The sequence below is a fragment of the Coturnix japonica genome, chromosome 1 (genome assembly GCF_001577835.2).
Source record: "Coturnix japonica isolate 7356 chromosome 1, Coturnix japonica 2.1, whole genome shotgun sequence".
In the NCBI taxonomy this organism is placed as follows: Eukaryota; Metazoa; Chordata; class Aves; order Galliformes; family Phasianidae; genus Coturnix; species Coturnix japonica.
Window position 1 is genome coordinate 62,380,683 of NC_029516.1, and position 22,479 is coordinate 62,403,161.

Here is a 22,479-nt window from a genome sequence, read left to right on the forward strand (position 1 = left end):
CAATGAGGTTAAGTGGTTTGAGGGCAAAAAAGCCACCACAAAAGAAAAAACAAAAATCAACTTCTCATGTCCTTCTTCTTCATTAGACTGACTTGGTTCTTTGTTACGTCATACTAATTAGCTTTCAATAAATCCAAGGAATTTTTGGACAATTTCAAAGACTTCAGTGGTATTCAAAGAACTCTTGCCATCTTATTAACTTGCTGGAGAAAGAGTGGCTACAACTCTACTTAGATTATCTATCCAGAACAGCCACAGCATCTGGAGCAAGGCTCCTGATAATCATCATGTGAGGAAAGTTTAAAACCTGAAAAGGACATTTATTTCAGGATTGTGTTTTGCTGTTCTTTTGCTTACAAGCCCAGCCTTAACAGATCAGACTAGTTTCCAGGCAGCACTTAGAGAGCTGAATCTTTCCATTGGCTTCAGGCACAAGCCAAATTAAGTGGCCACAGACACTGCTGGGAACCCGCTGTGAGGGAGAACTGTCTGCTAGTCAAAAACAGGAAAGCGAACCAGCTCTGACACCTTCCTGACCCAACTGTTCACCCTTGTTGTAAGAAGAAAGGATAGGTCAACTTGAAGGCATTTTTAGTGCTGTAGCAATGGCAGGCCAATGCTTACAGTGTGCCTAATTCACAACTGATTTAAAGGTCACACGCTGGTGGCAAAAACTAGAGCTGTCTAGGAATGTCATTCTACTTTAGGCCAGGAGAGATTACTGGCTGGGAAATCCCTTCTACCAAGATTAAGGGTAGAGAACCTGATGTTGAGCCCCACGTAGCAATACCCCACTCAACAAAGGAATTAAAAAGGAAGAAAAGGATGTAAAAGATCCTTTGGTCTAACCTGAATACTGGGCCTCACTAGGAGTGTTTATGTCAACATGTGCCACATGAAAAGGCATTCTGAACATTAATAACCCCTATGACTTTCAGCAGCCCTCCCAGAAATAACTAGGGCTGGCTGAACTAGATATCATTGACATTTTTACAGTTTAATAAATAAATAAATAAATGAAACTTTCTAAACCTCCATCAAACATTAAAAATAAAAGTGGTATAAATATAGTTTACTAAAAGCTTCTCAAATTATCTTGAAGCAATAAGAAATAAAATGCAACACAGAACCGACCACGTTTGCCATTTTGGAACACATCAAAATGCAATACTAACAGTTGTTGTGTTTTTAATAACCGAAGCACCCCGTATAATGACTAAATGACCATAAACACTGTGTTTATGTCTTCACACTTCCTTGCCTTGTAAAGCTCATACACATACAAACACTTCTCAAATGCAGCCAACTTCAGGCAGGATGGAAAAGTCCTAGCTGAATACCGGCTCATAGATCACTGCAATACCAGCTTGCTGAGAGAAAAAGCCATCCCCAAAGATCCAGGTTTTTGAAGGTATGAGCACACTGACACACACAAATGTTGTTCCTTGGTCAGGCCAAGAAACTGAGCTGCACTCCCAAGGTCCTCAAAATCCTTTCTAAACCCGGCCCTGGTTTTGCTACAGGAACTGTGGCTTTCAGAAGTCACATCCAAACCTGTGCAACAGGTCAAACTGGCTCTGTAAATCAGTAATCCATTCTCCTCCTCAGTCTCTGGATCTCTTCCATCTCTTCACACATAACTGTAAATTATTCTGCAGTCCTTACAGAGCTTTAAAACAAAACTACAAGCCTCCTATGAGATAGTGAAAAAATGTAAATAGAGCACACAGCGCTAAGTTCACTCTGTCACTTTGGCATGCCTTTTTCTTACAAGATCCTTTAACTCCTGAGCACAACGGTCTGAAAAGATCAGAATGCTGTATTAACATTTAACAAAAACACGAGGGAAAAAACGGCTCAAATGGAAGATTTTGAAGCAATCTTCAGGTAAAGAGATCCCACAGTAACAACAAGCTAAATGTGTGAGCAGATGCAAAAGCCTTGGTGGATGCTGCCATCTCCTGGTACCTTCTACAGTTTACGTAATGTTATCCTTGAGCAAACAGTACCTGCACATCATCTCAGTTAAACTCTGTTTTTATACAGTTATTTTTCTTACTGTTTCTAAAGACAGATGGAAACACACAGAATTCAGTTCCTCCATTTTAGCTGTGTAACAAGAGAAGTACATTTTTTCTGCAAAGGTTTGTTTCTTTGCTACCCTAAAAAGTACCATAGAGAAGCCTTTTTTGCTTCCTGAACACATAGGATCTCTCCCAGTTATCCAGGCTCCAAAAACAGTATGAAAAAGGCCTGAAGGTAAAAAGTTTGGAACACCACCAGCAGAAAAAGTGTCACATGCTAATGAACTACCAGAAAATGAAAAGAAATATGCCCTGTTCACTGACGGACTGTGTCGTATTGTGGGGAAGCATTGCAGATGGAAAGCTGCTGTGTGGAGCCCCATATGAGAAGCTGCAGAGGCCAGTGAAGGAAAAGGAGAATCAAGTCAGTTTGCAGAGGTAAAGGCTGTCCAGCTGGCCTTAAATGTTGCTGAATGGGAGAGATGGCCAATGCTTTATCTTTATACTGACTCATGGACGGTGGCAAATGCCTTATGGGGGTGGTTACAGCAGTGGGAGCAAAATAACTGGCAGAGGAGGGATAAACCTATTTGGGCTGCTGAACTGTGGAAAGACATTGCTGCCCAAATAAAGCATATGGCTGTAAAGGTGCTCCATGTGGATGCTCACACACCCAAGAGTCGGGTGACTGAGGAACAACAAAACAACCACCAGGTAGATCGAGCTGCCAAAATTCAGGTGGCTCAAATAGATTTGGACTGGCAACACAAGAGTGAATTATTTCTAGCTCAATGGCCCATGAGACTTCGGGCCATCAAGGAAGAGATGCAACTTACAAATGGGCTAGAGACTGAGGGGTGGAGTTAACTATGGATGCTATTGCACAGGTTATTCATGACTGTGAAACATGTGCCATAATTAAACAAGCCAAGAGGATGAAAACTCTCTGGGAGGAAGGGTGATGGCAAAAGGGGAGGTGTGACAGGTTGATTATATCACTTTTTCACAATCTCACAATGGAAAGAGTTATGTGCTTACCATGGTGGAGGCGACCGCTGGGTGGCTTGAAACATACGCAGTACCCCATGCTACCCTCTAAACACCATATTAGGTCTCAAGAAACAAGTCCTGTGTGACATGGCACTCCAGAAAGAACCGAGTCAGATAATGACACTAATTTCAAAAATTCTCTTATAAATACTTGGGACAAAGATCGTGGCATTGAGTGGATTTATCATATCCTCTACCATGCACCAGCTTCTGGTAAAACTGAACGATACAATGGGTTGTTGAAAACTATGTTGAAAGCAATGAGTGGTGGAACATTTCAGTGCTGGAAGAAGCATTTGGCAGAAGCCACCTGGTTGGTCAACACCTGAGGATCTGTCAATCCTGCCAGCTCCCTACATACTGTCAAGGGAGATAAGGTCCCTGTAGTACATGTAAAGAACATGTTGGGAAAAGCATTTTGGGTCTTTCCAGACTCTGGAAAGGGCAAACCGCTCCATGGCACTGTTTTTGCCCAGAGACCTGGGTGCACGTGGTCGGTGATGCAGAAAAATGGGAATATTCAGTGTGTACCACAAGGGAATTTGATGTTGTACATGCAATAACTGCATGTATATATTATAGGTTCATGTGTGCGTGTGTTTAATCCTAGTTAATTATGGTTTGTTTGTACATATTAAGCAAGATGTAGTGATGTAGAATAAGAGGTTTTATGACCTTTGGTTACTGGTATTCCACATCACAACATTATGTAGTGCACTGGGAGTTAAAGCATTAGTGCTCCAGTTCCTGGTACCTGCCCGGAAGAACTGCTTTGGGGGGCTTTGTGGTCAGAGCAGAGAAAGAACTCCTGGCAAGATCATCTGATCAGGCTCTTTGGTTCCCTGCGCTTTTTTCCTTTGCCTCTCCTCGCTGCTGCCCATCCTGACTGCGCGCATCACTTCATTATTACAGTAAGGCCTACAGTTTTCAGATACTCTCTTATTATATTTGATTTATTAGCTTCAATTCTGATTATATTGTATTATAGTGTGTTATCTTGCATTCCAATACCATATTTAGTAAAATTAGTTTGTTTCTGCTCAGATCATTGCCACTGTTTTTAATTATTTTCGGGTCCCCTGTTTCCCTTTTCCAGAAGTGCAGATTTTTCAAAATCCTTCCACCCCACTAGTCATGGAACTGGGACAAATCAGCATGCAAACTGTTGACAGTCCAGCCTTCCTGGACCTCTTTACTGAATCCCAAGGAAACTGTGCTACCAGGGTCCTAAACAGTTCAAAGTCCACCTTCCAGAAGTTCTTGGTAGCAGTTTTGCTGGCCCCTTTTCTGAATTCACCAAGAACTCTACCATTTTGTGGTCGCTCTGCCCAAGACCTCCACAACTCCCAGTCCTACCCTGTTTGTGAACAGCAGGTCTAGTGGGGCATTTCCCCTGACAGGCTCTCTTACCAGTTGCATCAGGAAGTTATCTTACACACACTCTAAACCCTCCAGACTGCTTCTTCAGCATTGTATTGTATTTCCAGTATATATCAGGGAAGTTGAAGTCCCCCATGAGAACAAAGGCTGGCAATTGTGCAACTTCTGCTAGCTGCTCATAGAACACCTCATCCACCTTTTCATCCTGGTCAGGTGGTCTATAACAAAACCCAACATTCCACAGGAACTGTACTCTGGTTTATCTGCTGTCTACTGGAATATCTAAGATTAGCGTGTGATTTGATGCTTGCACATGTACCTCATGACTATTTTAGCTGTATCCATCTAACCAGAGAAGCTGAACATGAAATGACATTTACCTTGCTTTTTTGTGTGTGCATACATGTACACATGGACACACACATTTCTGTTTAGAAGCTTCATGCAGCAAGTGTTACTAGATAAAGTATAGCTTACCCAGTCGGAAATCACAGAACTGGGAGCTGTTATGCACATGCAGAACAATATTAAAGGTACATGCTCTGTTTGAGTACAATCAACAAGTTGACACTCAGTTCAAAGAGACTTTGAACAACCCGGGTGATGAGAATATTGAAAAGGTTAGGTGTGGTGATGAGAAAGGCACAACTGTGTGGTCCCAACCTACAGCACTTGAAAGGCTGTTCAAGCAAATAGCAGCTCATTCACACACACACGGGGACAGATGTGGGTGTCTTCTGCATGTGGTACATGAACTAAAGAGACTTTAAAAATGCTGGAAAAGTCTTTGTTATTTTGAAGCATTCCATTTTTGCCTAACAGTACGGATCCTCTTCAAAAATACAAAACTTTAAAATAAGTGGGATCATTTTGCTGCAACCAAGGCTAAAAAAAGAATCTTCTGCAGAACTTTTTTCTAAAAGACTGCTGACTTTGTGAAGATAAAAATAAAGCTCAGCAGTCTGGATCTTAGCTGGTGGCTTAGCGTCTAAATCTCCTGCTACAGATCTGTCTCAACACTCAACAATATCAAGTGCTTTAGACATTAACAGCAGAACTCCCACAGTCTGCAAAGAACAAGCAGAGAAGAATTTCTCAGCTGAATGCTTGGTTTCACCTCTTAATGATTTCAATGTTTTTGGAATGTCTGATCCAGTGGCTCAGATTTCCAAACATCAGACACAGAAGAGACACTACCACCAGATTCCAGATGTCCCAACCTTACCACAAAACATGAAACACTCTCCATCATAGTCATCTCATGTCTTAAGTAACGGGCTGAGAGCATACCTGCATCTGACGTAACGAAGCATACCCACAGGGGAATGACAATGCAACAATGTGCAATTAGCAAATGCCTACCAGTTAGTATCCTTTTTAGCAAGGGTCCTTCAGAATGACTCAGTTTCAGCCAGAGTAGTATGGTCTATGGTATCAATAGGTCTGATGAAACTTCAAAGCATACTGATGAAAATCAGCTTAAGTAATAAAAAAAAATTTAAGTAAAAAAAAATGTGAAAAGGGGATTAAAGGAAGGAGTACAATTGAAACTGAATCAGAATTCAGGTATCAGAGAACCCTTAATTTTTCAAAGATTCTTCAGAACCTGTAATGTAAGATTTACACATTCCCATTTCTTTCAAGTTTATAAGAATTAGATTTAATCGCTTGCATGTTTTGTTCACTGAATAACAGTAGTGCTTCAATTTTATTTTTTTAAACTACTTACTGTAACATTTCTGAATTGCTTGCAGTAAGTGGCTTGAACCTNGTAAGATTTACACATTCCCATTTCTTTCAAGTTTATAAGAATTAGATTTAATCGCTTGCATGTTTTGTTCACTGAATAACAGTAGTGCTTCAATTTTACATCTTTAAGTTTATTACTTGAAAATTTCTGAATTGCTTGCAGTAAGTGGCTTGAACCTCCTTAGTCCCTAGACCATCCCCTGGACTTAATAAGCTGCAGTAACATCCTTTTATTATGTAGGTCAGAACCATTTAGTCACAAATTAGGCTGATCAGTTACTTACATCTGGCACCAGAAGCCTGAGAGAAGAAGAGAATGCACAGCATTACTACGTCATAGAAACCTAACTGCAGAGGAGCAAAAGGGAACGCTCTGGTGAAGGATACTTCTGCTCACTGTGTGAGATTTCACCTACTCAAAATTCCCCTGCAAAATTCTCAGTACTAAACATCACCTTAACTTAAATAAAGATGAAGTAAGGAAATCATGGTTGTAAAAAAGTGATAAATCCTGATTTACAATTGCTCAGACTGTAACATAAATTGTATCATTAGCCACAGAATACTTCATGAATTTCATTTACTTGTTTGTACTTATTCCACTCCAGATATCTTTATCATGGCAGTTTAATCAAAATCGAGTCAAAGCAACATGTGATGCTGTTTATAATTCACACTATGAGTCATCTTCCTGTGCTACAATAGTAAAGATAAGAGTTTGGTAAGCTTTGCCCAACTGATTTGAAGTTAACTCATGCACATTTGGTTTCTGCTTCCCTGTTCGTAATTCTTTGATGTGGATGTCTGGGTGGTGTGTTGGGCCAGACACCTGAACTGGGTAAAATACAGTTCACAAGTTTTTATTACATTTTATATAACCTTTAACATCTTCACCAGTGCATATTTCACACTTCATAGATACAGCGGCTAATGCGCCTCTCCAATCATAGCATACCATTTCTGTTTAGCCCAAATGCTTTTCCAGCTCTCATTCTCAACTACAAGTCTTCCTGATGGGGATTTCCCTTCCAGAAGTAGAAGGTCATAAGCTCAGGTTCTGCATTCAGTGAAGCGTGACTACTCTTCACCTGGAGATTTACCAGGCTGGTTAAGTACAGGATAAGGAAACTCATCTGTCAGTCAGCAAGCTTCAGTGCTGAGAGGGCATGGTGGAGAAAAAAAAGTACTTTTTCTGATTCCATCAGTCTAGCTAGTCTGAATAAAGCCTTTCTAGCAGAAGCATCTCTTCCTTTCTCCAAAAAACATTGGAACTGGGAGTACTGGTTGCCATTTGAAAATTAGCTATTATTAACCAGTATTAAATATACAATAAAGCAAGCTGGCTTCAGGCAATCCAGAATGTTGCTGCAACATGGAAGCAGTAGTGCAGAGAATATTAGTAACGGAATGCTGGCCTACTGCCTTTAAAGAGATGATGCTCTTCACTCTCTCACACAGAGATTTCACCACTATCAGATTTTTAAATTGCACTATGAGTTTCAATGAAAAGATCCAAATGACATTCAGTCTTACATGGAAAATAATGCAAATGCTTGTTTTGATAGTGGTTTTGAAATAATAAGAAATACTTAAAAGTATGAATGTGGTTGTTTACTCTTACTCTGTAGGCTGTAACAGAAGTAAAAAGTAAAAGCAGGACCGTGAGAGTTTAAAGGACTTGTCTACACACAGAAGTTGCACTGTTGCAAATTTAACTCAACTCAGTCAGAGAAAGACTTCTTTCAGGGGTTCTCAGTGACTACAACTGGCTTTTGTAAATTTTCACACTTGTGCTTGCAAGTATAAGTCGAAAAGATAATCCTACACAAACTTAACTAAATCAGTGGGAAAATCTATTTTTCATCTCATTGAATATCTTGAACACAGACCAGATCTAATACAGAATAGATACAATTTTAAAAGTTCGCAACTTCTCACAACCAGGCAAAAATCCAAGGCTCTCCTATTCCATAAAGTCTGTACCTTTTCCTCTCCTCTGGCTTGTCAAGAGACCCACTTTATTTTTAAGGAGAATGATGCATCTTAAAAGATATTAAAACGTTCTTTTGTGAAGTCACAGCACTATTTTGCCTTTACATTAAATACCAGACAATAATCAGACAAAGTCTAAGATTTTCTTTCTCTTCCTCCTGAACTTCCTATTCTACTAAAAGGGGTAAGGATTTCTTCAAACCCATTTTTATTCCAATTTTTAGTCAAAAGACAACTGTGCAACCAGAGAAACCTGCTACAATCACGGTGCACAAGCATGACATCAAAAGCCACTACACCAACATATGACAAGTTTATCCTTCCTAAGTCTCTTGAGAACATAAAGATGCCGTGGGCCATGAAGAGATCAACACAGAGACATCAGTATTGTAGAAACAATCTCTGGAGCCTCCAAGAAAAAAAAAAAAGGAATGACAATTGCTGAATTAGAGCAGTCTTGAGCATCTATTCTAATGTCTGCACATAGAATGCTCTGCTCAAGTTCAACTCTTACATTCAGTTCCACTATAAAAACTTTAATCACTATATGGCTGGCTGAGCCAGAAAAGAAGAATATTTGACTAATCGCAGCACAATGGTAAACAAGAGCAGAAAGGTAAGCAAATCTAAGGATTTAAAATACAAATATGGTTACTGTTACATGTCTACAAGAGATAAAGCCCTGGAGGGAAGAGGGGCCCAATAACACTAGTCAGTATTCAAGGACCATCTCCTCCAAGCCCAGAAGCAGTACATCCTGAGAAAAAGGAAGGCAGGCAAGAATGCCAGGAGGCCTCCATGGATCAACAAGGAGCTCCTGGACTTAGTTTAGCTCTAAAAGAAAGTCTATAGGGAGTAGAAGCAGGAACCTGGGAGGACTACAAAAAAGTTGTCTAATCAGCCAGGGATCAGGTTAGGAAAGCTAAAACCCAGACAGAATTAAATCTAGCCAGGAACATCAAGGAGAACAAGAAGAAATTCTACAGGTATACTAGTGATGAAAAAAAAAGGCCAGGAAAGATGTGGGCCCTCTCTGAAAAGAAACTGGAGACCTGGTCACAAGGGATGAGGAGAAAGCTGAGGTGCTCAATGACTTTTTTGTATCAGTCTTCACTAGCAAGTGCTCTAGCCACAGTGCCCATGTTACAGAAAGCAATGGTGAAATCTTGGAGAACATAGATCTGCCTGCTGCACGTAAAGATCATGTTTGAGATGTTCTAAAGAACCTGAAGGTGCCAAGTCCAGGGGCCCCCACAAAATCCATCCATGGGTTCAGAGGGAACTGGCAGATGAAGTTGCCAAGTTGCTATCCATCATACTTGGAAAGGTCATGGCAGTCTGGTGAAGTTCCCACTGATTGGAAAAGGGGAAACACAATCCCAACTTTCAAGAAGGAAAAATAAGAAGATTCAGGGAACTACAGGCCAGTCAGTTTCACCTCTGTGCCTGGCAAGATCATGGAGTAGATCCTTCTGAAGGCCCTACTAAGGCACATGGAAAATAAAGACAAGGTGATTGGTGGTAACCAACGTGGCTTCACCAAGGGCAAGTCATGCCTGACAAACTTGGTGGCCTTTTATGATGAAGTTACAGTGTCAGTGGATAAAGGAAGAGCAACTGACATCAGCTACATGGACTTGTGCAAAGCACTTGATACTGTCCTACATGACATCCTGGTTGACAAATTGAAGAAAAATGGATTTGATGGATGGACCACTCACTGGATATGACTAACAGCAGATTCAAAATTCAACAGCACAGTAAAAATTAAGGTTAGACTTTGTCTTGAACTCATCTACCAGTGTACTTTATTTCAGAAAAGAGACAGTCATACAGTGTGACACAGCAGCACATATTCTGTTTTCCCCATTCAGACCTGATGTGGGATCTTTTCACAGACCTACCAACTACAGCAGCTCTGAATTAGCAGGACACATATTGTAATTGGTTAGGCAGTACACAACCTTGTATTTAATTGACATTCTTACCTCTGCAGCTAAGTAGTTTCCAGTTGCCAAGTGCTTAAATCTAAACAAACTATTCCACTGTCCTGCCCCTCCCCGGCAAGGGTCATGATGGACAACCTGTAAGAAGATGTACAGATTTTTACTACTGCTTCTCAAAAGCACACTCAGATCACTGTCATTTCTTACAATGCATCTGAAATAAAAGCATGTAAGCTACACCGTTACAAACAGTTAAACACACACAGGTGTTCTGTGTTCACACTAAGGCCACCATAGATAACCACTAATTACACGGGTTTTTTTTCACTGGGTGACAGAAAATATGTCTCATATTACTTTCCAAGTGAGAAGCACTTTGTATTAAAAGCACAAGTTAGTTCAACATCTAAGGATGTTTGGACATGGGAGTTACGTTATTATAATGGCAAGAGCATGAGGTATTCCTGTTTCCAGTGTTCTTTAGTTAACACTAATGTTCTTGCTAATTCCATTCAGCAATTAGCTTAATTGGCCCAATTTTAAGCAGATGTGATGTTCCTTGCTGCAGAAAAATACTCATTCCCTTTCATGAGATTTGTTGTCAGTCATTGTCAATTTCAATATTCTATACTGCACAAAAAGTCCAATTTAAGCACTCACAACTCACAATAAAAGTGTCACTCTACTGGCTTTGATAAAATTGCACCATTTGCGTCAAGCCTAAATTTGACCTTTCATTATTTCAGTGCAGCCAAATACACTTGAAAAACATCCTCTCCCCACATGCTTACAGCAATAAAGCATCTCTTCAGCATTCATCCTACACAAACTGCTTCAAAAAATAATAATAGTTATGAGGAGGTATATAATGATACCAAGAGGCTATGAATGATTCATATTGTGGTAAAGTATTTATACTGAACTCTGCCCTTCAGGTACTAAAAAATATATGAAAAGGGAAAAAATACCTCTATCTCCCACAGTGCCTTAGAACTCGTTGCAGAGGTGGCTGACTGACGCAGTGTAGTACGAAGGAAAATATGCTGTTTCTTTTCATATTCGTCACAGGTCAGAAACTTCTCTTGCTCTGCATGAAACAACCTAACAACATCTCCCTAAAGTAATATGAAAGAAAAACATTATTAAGTGGAAGGCAAAGTTGCTAGACTCAGTGTCTGTTCTAGCTTCAGTGATGTCATCATAGCTGATGCAAAGAAAATATTTATTAGTTGCCAGGTGCTAGAGCAAGTACTAAGTTCAGAACACACAATCTTTGTAATGCATCTGGAAATTGTGTATAGAATGCAATAATTCACTCCTGCATGACATCCACGTCCTCCTGTGAAAATAGAATTTCATTCAGAGCACTGCAATGAACAGTTAATCCAAAGGTGACTTTCTATGTGAGTCATTCCCCAGCTCCAGTCTTTTCTTAAGCTTTCCTGTCACAACTCAGATTCTTACTTCTAAACCTTCCTCTCTCTCTCTGTCCCATTCACCCAGTTTCTCTCAAATCCACCCCACACCATAGTCACAACTTCTCAATAAATATAACAGGAACTTTTCGCTCTGCCTTGCCCCTCACCTTGTCCCTCCTTTCCAACACAGGAAATGTACTTACAAGTACCCCTCAATCTCATTTGCTATCTATAAAACTACTGTTATTTTGTTGTTCTCTGATATAACAATCTTATCCCTTCTTCTCTGAACCAAAACTTCTTCTATATTTCTTCCAGTAGCATCATTTTTGCTTCCTTCTGTCTCTCCCCAAAGCTCAATACCGACCTCAAAACCTAAGAAGAAATATCCTGTTTATAATGACTTAGTAAGACATAAGTAAGAACAAATGAAATGTGCTTATTTATGAAAATATTTAAACTTATAAATATATTCATATTTATGAAAATACAAGTGACCTGTAGACACACAAAGCTGAGCAAACCATCACCTGTCTTACAACAGGTATTGTGATCTTCTATGCTTCACTCCCTTCTCTAGCTTGTTAGACATCCTTTGGTACCTTGGCCTAAGCTGAAACATCATAGCAATTTTGTATAAAGCACTCTCCATTCTAGGCTTAAACTTCATCTTTTCTCCAGGATCCTCTTGTCATGGTAGAGGGAAGAGGCTGGAAACAAGCACCATCCAGACAATTTCACTTAGTAAGATAACACACACCAAAAAAAATCACACTAGCTGGGGCAGGACAGCAGGGAAGGACCCCCAATGACTCCATGAAGTCCTAATTTTTTTCTTTTTTTCCACCATTTAGTACTTCTCTACAGTCAAATAAGGCACAATTATTCAAATTTAAAATATATATGTGCATATATATACATACACACATACACACATATATATCATACTTACTCCTTTAAGTACATCATCTCGGTAACTACTGAATTTCATGAACAAAGTTATCTTCCAGCTTGTGTTACAGTTGACAGCATTTACCTGGGGAGGAAAAAAAAAGCCATAATGGGAGTCTTAAAGGCTTAAAGGTTGTTCTTCCTTTTTTTTTTTTTTTTTCATGAAACATTCTATTCATCTATAAAAACACACCACATTTAGGGTTGCAGAAAATATGGCATAGTTCCAGGTATGTGCAGTACTTAACATGTGTCCTGATGTTATTTAGGGTTCAGAATGATGATGATGTTGGATAAGACTAAGTGGGTATTCTGTCTGCCTACAGACAAACAAAGACCTAAATAGCTTATGGAAGAGAAATTACTCTTACATCAGTGAAGGTTTTAGAAACTCAAGCAAGGTTCATGAAGTTCTCACTGCCAGGAAGAATTGTGCCAACAACAAACACATTTCATCTTGGTTTTCTGAGGCCAAGCTGGAACCAGTGTTTAATACTGACATCTAGCTTATGGCACTCTGGCTACCAGTAAAGAACACAATATAATGCATCTCAGATTGACAATTACCTCTCCTCTGTTGAACTCACCTCTTTGCAGCCAGGATTATCTAGAAGTTCAATGTTGCTAGCATGCAGTGGCTGCCCTGCATTGACTGGCATCAGTACAACTTTATCTCCAACAACAACCTGGAAGTCAGAAAGAAAATGTAATTTAGACCTATGTAATTACCCAATAAAATGAAGTTATGTTGTATTTTTCAAAAATGACTCAAATGCATGCTTTAGAAATAGCAATTGGTGAATTTATTTGCACATAATTCACACACCAATAGAATTTTTTGGCCAGTTCTGTTCTCATGTGCCTCTGCAATTGCTTGGGTTCAAAACATGACACTAATGAGACTTCTTAGCCCAGTGACTTCTCACTCTGTATGCCATCTTCTGGCAAACATCAGGACAGGCTCACAAGTTCTCTGATTCAGACTGCATCACTGCAACCTGGGAAGGAACATAAACAACTGGAAATTCAGAGAGGTGAACTCACTCCATCCTCTTTCCTGTTACTCCCTAAATGATATTTGATGTTTGAGTCCCTAAATGAAGTTTGGCCCTGGAACATGTTCAGAGGAGGGCTACGAAGCTGGTGAGGGGTCTGGAGCACAGGACTTATGAGGAGCGGCTGAGGGAGCTGGGATTGTTCAGCCTGGAGAAGAGGAGGCTCAGGGGAGACCTTATTGCTCTCTATAACTTCCTGGATGGATGTTATAGTGAGCTAGGGGTCGGCCTTTTCTCTCATGTAGACAGTGATAGAACTAGAGGCAATGGTTCCAAGCTGCGCCAGGGGAGATTCAGTCTGGACATTAGGAAATGTTACTTCTTGGAAAGGGTAGTCAGGCATTGGAATGCACTGCCCAGGGAGGTGGTGGAGTCACCGACCATGGGAGTGTTCAAGAAACGTTTGGATGTTGTGTTGAGGGATATGATTTAACTGGGAAGTATTTGTGATGGTTGGACTGGATGATCTTCTAGGTCTTTTCCAACCTTGACAGTTCTGTGATTCTGTGATTCTATGATGCTCAGCACAGGCACCGGGTACATCAGCTAAGCAGTCTTATCTCTACAAGACAAATCCCTAGCTGACTCCTCGCAAGCAAAGTCCCACGCCCTTGGTGTTCTTTAATTATATTGAAAGGGGCAAAGATATTTTAAACTGGCTCTGACCTAAAAAGTGTTTGAAATGTGCATATGGAGAATTCAGTTCATACCTGAGAAGGGCAAAAAATCAATACACAGAGGTTGACTGGCATTAGTGTTCTGGTTTGTTTATATTGTTCCCAGCAATTTTAAGCACACACACACGAAGACAAGAAGTGGCTAAAGGTGATTTTGATATATGAAAAGCTGTAATAGCCATGCTTTTTAGAAATACAAACAAAAATGTGCTGATCAATGCAGAACACACTTCCTACAAGAGCCTGATTCAGCCCTGCATAACTCCAGTGCAGATGAATTTGGCCCACTTACTGCAGGGGTGAAAAAGAAGGTTGTTTGTTTTTTTTTATCAACGCAGATAAAATAAAGAGTAGCAAAAGGCAGCGTCATCATGCTCAGGCTACAGGTAATAATCCTGTTTGGCCCAAGTAATGAGAAAAAGTCCACTGACAGAATCAAATAATGGTGACAAGGTGCCTTTACAGTACCTTACTTATGCAATACATTTCTGCATGCCATGCTTCACACAGTCATTACTTACAGACCATTTTAAGAAGTTAAGACCAGACAATTCATTAATGAAAAAACCATCAGGCTTGCAACCTGCAAAGTGGAATCAGGACTTCAAAATTACAGAAAGTAAACCTGGGCTATAACAACGGTGAGAGAACACATCGTTGAGTACTCCATTCAAAAAAAAAAAAAACATTAAAAAGGCATCAGGAGAAAGGCATCTTAGAATGCATTCCTTGATTTTCATGGAAGCAAACAGGGGAAAGAAGTACACAGCTACTCTGCTCTAGACACACATCTGAGAAGGAACCATTACATGGGGTCATGATTTCTGTCTCAGTCTTCTATCCTGCTCCAAATCAATATCAGTAATTGCCCTTGGTGCTGGCCAGCTACATCAGCTGACACAGAAGCAATATAATAACCTCTGTTCTTCTACCTCCCTTTTCTCCTAGCTTCCAGCATCCAAAAAAGGCTGGGAAGGAAGGTACAGAGGTAATTTAACACTGCTTGTTCCCTATACATTCTCCACCAGTGATACAAAACATGAAAGCAAAGAGAGAATTCTGTTTTCTTACATACAGTGGCTTCCAGCAAGCTGCAATTCTGCTCTTTTGATTTCCTCCTATTCCCTGCCCATGCTCATATCTCCTGCCCAGTTCATTTCTGGTTCCAAATAATGCTCCTGTACACCCACAGCAATGGAGGCAGTACATGTTCATCTGCACACTTGCCCATAGGCCCATAATTCTGTCTGCAGAATTGTTCAATACAGACATTACAGAAGAAAAAGCAATGCATTCTCAAGTTTTTCCTCTGCAAACTTACAATTAACAGCATTCTTCTTTTCACTAGGTATGTATGAGCACAGCCAGCCACACTGCACTGCAAATCAGTTACCAGCAAATAGTTTGACAGGTCACAGAGACTCTTTCCTCACACATACAAATGAAATCCTTAAATCTGCATATGACACATAGTTTTTGAGGATCTAATACCCAGTTCCTTTGACAGAACTCTTATTCTTTCTGGCCTAGATAATAAGCGTCCAGAGAACGATGAAATTCATACTGAAGCCAATGAGAATTCAGCTTCTGAATGTAAAATAAACCTTGAGTCCTGCTTGGCTTCTGTGTCTGATGAAAAGGTAGAAACATTTCAACTAGAGGACTGGTACTCAGCATTGGAATTTTGCAAAGAAAATTATCAACATCTATATATGCCCAGAAGAAGGAAGAAAAACCTGGGTCTTGGGACTTCCTTCTGTAAAATATAACGGAGAGCTCACAGCTCAGAAAGAGAATAATTCCTAGTGACAGAAAAAGAGCAGAAGGCAGGTCCAAAAAAGACCATTAATGTATGAGAAAACCTGACAATTTCCCACACTATGTTTTTAGTACAGACTTTCACAAATACCCACAGGAAACAGCAGGAAGGAGATCTGCAGAGATCCATCTGTGGAATGTGCTGCCACAGTGATCACGGTAGTGATACGCTCAGTTTTCAGAAAAGCAAAATTGATTCAAAACCTCATATTTCTCATGTGCTTACAACTGTTTCAAATCACATCAAAAACTCTGCAACAGTCAGGATGACTTTTAAGGCTTAAGAGAATTCTGTTATAAGTGTGAGGGCTCATGATTGCTTTGCAGATCACCTGATGAAAACCCTGGGTCTTTAGTATGGAAAGCATTTCACACGTTTACTTCCCAGACATGAGAAATCAAGAAGATGCTGAATTAATGTTATTCTAAGAAATTAAGCCCAAAACCTTAAAACAATAAGTCACTTTTTCCTTTTTTAAGAAGGAAAGGAATATCAGCTTAAGTTTGATCCACAACACCTCTTTTGCCAAGCTGAAAAAACATGAAGAGGTGCCCCACAGGATTACTAATGCCTGATCCTTTTCTTTTGAATATATAATGTAGGAAGACTAGCGGCTTCTGATCATGAGCTAGGAATACAATCCTTCCCCTCCCCACAACATACTGCCAAAAGGAACTGCAAGCAACCACCCTCATCTTGGATAGCATCCCAAGAGCTAGATAACTACAAAGTTAATGAGAGAAAATACACAAGAAAACAAGCACTCCTGTCTGTGAAAAAAGCCTGGAAAAGTTATTTCACAAGGGAGAGTGGGCGGACATTTCCAGCCAGGTCCATAAATTAGAACCATACAAGTCTATTATGTGGCCTTCTCAGAGGTGGATCTGAATTTTCCACAATGGGCACTCAGTCAGGCCACAGCTGAGTGAATGAAGAATGAAGTTCTGGCATCAAGGTATGGATCTCAGGATCTCAGGTCTACAGCAAAGAGCTCCCCTATGTATTCTTCCTCTTACCAATATGCAGTATCCCACCCAGAAAAAAAACCACCAGACCATCAAACCCAGTATCAGTCATAGAAGCCACTCTTGTGCTGAGAGGGGATATACACATGTGGACATATGGCACATGTGGACTTTCAAGAGACATGCTCTGCTGACTTTTTCACAGAACTTTATCAAGAATTTGAGTTTAAATAGACTCCAAGGGCTCTAAAACCAAATAAACAAACCAAAAAAAGCCAAACCACTTTTCTTCTAACATAAACCAGAATATAATAGATTGTCTATGCAAAATGTCCCAGTGCAGCTAAGTAGAGGCTTGCACACATGCAGCAACATTTCAGATTCCTGACCATATAACAGTTGAAAGCACTGTTTTAATGTTTTACTTTTCTGAACACTTTATGCCAGTAGCAAAGAAATCGTGTATCTTTTGTTCTGCCTTCTCCCTCTTACACATTCAGTATTTCCACGTACATTGTCACCTTCGCTCCTTAGTTTCCAGAATGGCTGTATATAAAACCAGGATCCCTCATTGCCGGCGGCATCCAGCGTCACCCGCATGGCATTCTTCTCTAGCAGAGCCGGCAGCCTCTTATTGACTGTAAGGTATTTGTTGCTTTTTATGTGCAGTAGCTGTAAACAACAAGTTTAAAAATTAGTATAGATTTTGCATTTTCTCCCTCAGTCAAAGAGCAGGCACAGGATTTCACATAACAGTGATTTTTCATAACATAAATAAGCAAAGACAAAATAAAACTATAAGAGAGTTACCGAAGTAAGTACATGGCGGGTTAAGAAAACAAATGCTGTGTATCAAAATGAGATAATTTTATCCATCATCCTTTTCACAGCACACCCTACACAGACAGGGCAACGGTCAATAATGGTGTTATCTTCAGGAACTTCATCCATGACAGGGTAGTAGTATTGCACTTAAGGACATAACTTCTGTCTCATTAATATGTCATAAAGTACAAATGACCTCAGTGATTTAAACAGAACTACAAAGCACCTCTAAAGTATGATTTCAAAATGAATCTTGAATGCATAACTTATGTATTGGCATTCAGATTCCAGACTGAAACAACAAAAAATTACCCATAAAATGTATATAATGGTACATTATTTAAACACAAATATAAAATACTTCTGGTAGTCTTTAAATGAGACAGAAAGACACATTATTGTAAACTCCACCAACTTCTGTTTACCTGACCACTGACAACCCAGATCACAGTGCTGATTACAGAAGGTCAATGTACGTTAGTAGGTTTACCTGTATGACATTGCTGTATTTTACGATTTCGCCCAACAGCTTTCTGTTCTCACTTTCATTCTGCTTTTGTTCCAGTTCTGCTGCATGCTGCAAAAGAATGATCATTTCTTTACATGTTTGAATTTAATATCTGGATTCAGCTTCCAGAACAGACAGTGAAAAAAGAAATGGTGCCATATTAAAATTGTTTTTGTTCTGCATTGAAAAAGTTAGCATGTCAATAATCAACTGAAATAATCCAGATTTTCGTTACCTAGAATAGAAACTCATTCGCAATTTATGGATCACGCCTGAAATTAATGCTAACGCAGCCTAGAATGTTATTTTAACTTTTTTTAAACAAGGAAGATAACTCCATGTGCTTTATTTCATCCCAGAGGAGGAAAAGGAAGGGCTTATGGCTATCTATCTTCTGGTCACCATTCTTTTTGCTCATTTCTTAATTACATACAAGTATACTGACTTTATGTATAATAAAACAACACTACTCGGTCACGTACTACAAGACTAAGGGTCAAACACAACCACAGAACAAATTCCAGCTTCTTTAATTGCTACATAGCAAGCTGTAGCCATATATCTTGTGTCCTCATTGCTGTTTTTAACAGGAAGCACTGACAGCCTCTCTACTGGACACTAAACTGTAGCCACCATGTTTGAAAACACCGTGTTTCACTTAGTCTTATGTGTTCAATTATAACATCAGGCCAGCACTTTTTCAGGGACATTCAATCTGCCCAAATTGCAACTCTGAGAAATTTCCAGATTAAAGCATGAAAAGAACCTCTTTGTCCATCTCTCTGCAGAGCTCCTGGAAAGGAGTTCCAAAATAATCACACAATTTAAATCAAGGTTCACTCTTGATTCTATTAACTTTGTGTTTGTAATTTATAAGTATTGCTTTCAGAAGTTTGATAGCAGAAAGGCACAGCCCTCAGCTCAACTGAACTACAGCCTAATGCATGATGAAAAACAGGGCAAGGGCAACAAAAGCCAGACAGGATAAGGGAGAGCTAAGAAATTAGCATATAAGGTTGGGTCAAACTGCCCACAGAGGTTGTGGATGCTCCCTCCCTGAAGGTGTTCAAGGCCAAGCTGGATAGAACTTTGTGCAGCCTAGTCTAGTGGAAGGTGTCCCTGCCTATATCAGGGAGGCTGGAACTAGATGATCTTAAAGGTCCTTTCCAATCCAAACCATTCTATAATTTTACGATTCTAAGGCTGCTACAGTGGCGTAATACCTATCATGATGGCTCATGAGGGATTTGTTATTGTTCTTTTTCATTCTATTGTTACACTACAGCCTGCAGATTGAGATAAGATTGCAAACACAGATGTCTCTTACTTGAAGTTTCTTCAGCAGTGCTGCTTCTGTATGGTTTCCTTGTTTGGCTTGTTTGGCTTTCCAGTACTGCTTCTGGGCTGAATATCGGTTCATAGGACACACCTTGAAAAGGCAGTCTGTAGAAGAATGAAAGAAATACTCACAAATAATGTTGAAAGACATTTCCTTCATTTGTAAGTATGTTTTGGATGGTTTTCTTTTACAGAAATGGCCTGAATACAATGTTCACACACAGTTTGAGAACAGTTTGATGGTAACGTTGCCATAAACAGGGTGGCAGAATATCTGAGTCAACCACTCCCATTCTGAGAAACCTCTCTGCAGCTCCCGTGTGGCTGGGATCTTGCCATGTGCTGGACTCCCTCCGGCTTTGTTAGTACTCGTTGCTGTGGCACAACTTTACAGATTTATTGTCTGAAGGCATGTGGCTTTGGAAACCTTGAAAAAAAACTGTTTTGTGTCCTGTATGTCATATATATTGCTACCCTGCTCCTTCTGGAGTAGTTAACACAATGGATAACACTGATATCCAGCCACAAGCTATCACAGAGGCTAACACAGCATTCACTTCTGCATGTGCCTTCTCTAAGATTGATCTTTAAAAAAAAACAGCAGCAAAAACATTGTCCCAGAAAGTGAACTCCACCTTCACCTCCCCAGCAGGCAGCTCACCACCGCTCAGCATTGGCAGCTCCTGACTGCCTCACAGCAGCAGTGTCCCTTGCAAGGTTTTGACCGCTCTTCCAAAAACAGCCTTGTTACAGCTCTGCTACTGCATATGAGAGCAGATGTTTTCACTGCCAGTGCAGAGCATGGGCCTGCAGACCCTCTTCTGCCTGTCTGCTCCCTGGATGCCTCTGCCATGTAGGTTGTCACCATGCTGCTCTATGCTCACCGCAGGCACTTTAATTACTTTTGCTTCATTTCCTGTCATAATTCTCACATTCAATGACAAAATAAGTAAGATGGCTGCAGAACACATTCCCATACTAGCAGCCAGTATAATGCAATAATAAGAGCACAGTGGCACAAATAATAACACAGTCCCACAGCTTTTGGGTCAGTGAGGTCCCAACACAGCCTACTGTCATTAACGATGCTCACCATCACACTACCAAACAAAACAGAACACATAACTTTTTAAAAAGACAGATGGAAGTGGCACAGGGAACCCATGGATGCTAGCATAGGCCCTTGATCCTGGCCTGGCTATTGCCATGGTGGGCCCACCTCTCCTCCCAGGCACTGTCTCAACTTACAGGTCCTGCAGCTCCATCTGAGCTCATGAAAAGAAAGCTGGGGCTGAGGCAGCACGAACAGAAGTAATCGGTTGTTACACGGTGCCATGCGTCCTGTTCGTGTCCGGGTATCCGCGGCTGGACCAGATGCCAACACAACAAGGGAGTGCGTGGCAAAAGGCATTTTATTAAAACAAACAGACCCTTATATAACTTTTGGTATAGAACATGCTAGAAAGTGGGCGGGGCTAATCCCGCCCATCATGAATATTAACTAAGTAGGAGGGACCTGTCCCGTCACATCCCGTGACCCCACCTACCACCTAATACACTACAATCGGTGTCCCCAGACACTCTGCCATCCAAGAGACTGGGCAAAAAGAGAACCAAGGGGTGCTTCTTAAACTCTCTGTTCAATTATTAATTAGCAACAAACTGTATTTCATGAAATTTGTTCACTCAAGACTTTCAGGATTTTGGGGTTCATGACAGCCCTACAGAGGCTTGAGAAGCTCCAACTGAACTTACGCATCCAAATCTGACTTCTTTTAAAGTGATAAAAGACACATAGCCTTGCATGGTCCTGATCAGCTTCTCCTCTAAAAGCTAGATTTGAAATACATTTTCCTTAGCAAATTTTAATTTTCATTTCACATTCCAGAGGAAGGGAGGGGAAAACTATTAATTAGCAATCAGGATCTCAGGATGAGATTAACAAGAACATACAGGTTTGTACGTGCATTATAATATAAAACTCTTCCCTGACACAAACTGTGATTTACAGATGTCGAAGATGCTAAATTATCAGCCTTCTACATTTAAATGTCACAGACTGTCAAGCACTCTCTGGGGACTAACCCACCAGCTAAGGCCAGGTCACAGGAGAAACACTGGATGAATGTTTAAGTGACCCTGCTGAATATACCAACCTTGCAGGTAATTTTTAAACACAGTGGAACCCAGTCATTCCCTCACTACTATCACAAAAACATCAGCAGAGAAAGCTATGGAAAGCTAACCAGATGTCACAGCCTGGCTTTTTAATCAGTAAATCAGGCCAGCAGAAGACAGCTTCTGTTCGACGGTGCTGTTTAGTCACCATCTTATACCAAGACTAAGTTTACATCTGCAGTTGCTAACAGCCTAGGGTGAGTTCCAGCCTTTCCACCCACAGCAGCAGGTGGGAAGTCTCACACATCACATGACAAGAAAAGTTTCCTAAATCTTTTCCATATTTATGAATGGAAATTCAAGTATCAAACTCCTAACTTCTCTACAGAAGATGCTTGACACAAAGGCAGATCGTATTCTCATTTTCAAAACTGTCAATTCAATAGAATTTCTCTTTAGCGCAGAAAGGAACAAAGCAAGACTCAGCTGAAAATATCCACCCTATCACTCTTTGTGAGGAGTTACCAAAATAGTAACAAGACCTCTTGAAACATGGAAGAAGGAAATCTTCTGTAAAGACTGGCCAAGTCCTTCCTAAGTACAAAGAACGAGCTGCCATTGCTTAACAAAATAAAACAGGCAGCATTCTCAGGCATAATCAGGC

The 22,479-nt window shown here is 40.3% G+C and overlaps 1 protein-coding gene across 1 annotated transcript in view; it reads right to left on the reverse strand.

Moving 5' to 3' along the window:
- The window catches only part of ITPR2 (inositol 1,4,5-trisphosphate receptor type 2), a 253,736-nt gene that overhangs the window by 196,547 nt on the left and 34,710 nt on the right, over positions 1–22,479 (reverse strand). Inside the window, exons 3-9 of the mRNA XM_032446237.1 lie at positions 19,687–19,802; positions 18,342–18,428; positions 17,540–17,698; positions 13,098–13,196; positions 12,512–12,595; positions 11,110–11,256; positions 10,184–10,279 (exon numbers count right to left, since the gene is read on the reverse strand). Of these exons, the coding sequence (XP_032302128.1) occupies positions 10,184–10,279; positions 11,110–11,256; positions 12,512–12,595; positions 13,098–13,196; positions 17,540–17,698; positions 18,342–18,428; positions 19,687–19,802 (788 nt within the window). The remainder of the gene's footprint in view (positions 1–10,183; positions 10,280–11,109; positions 11,257–12,511; positions 12,596–13,097; positions 13,197–17,539; positions 17,699–18,341; positions 18,429–19,686; positions 19,803–22,479) is intronic.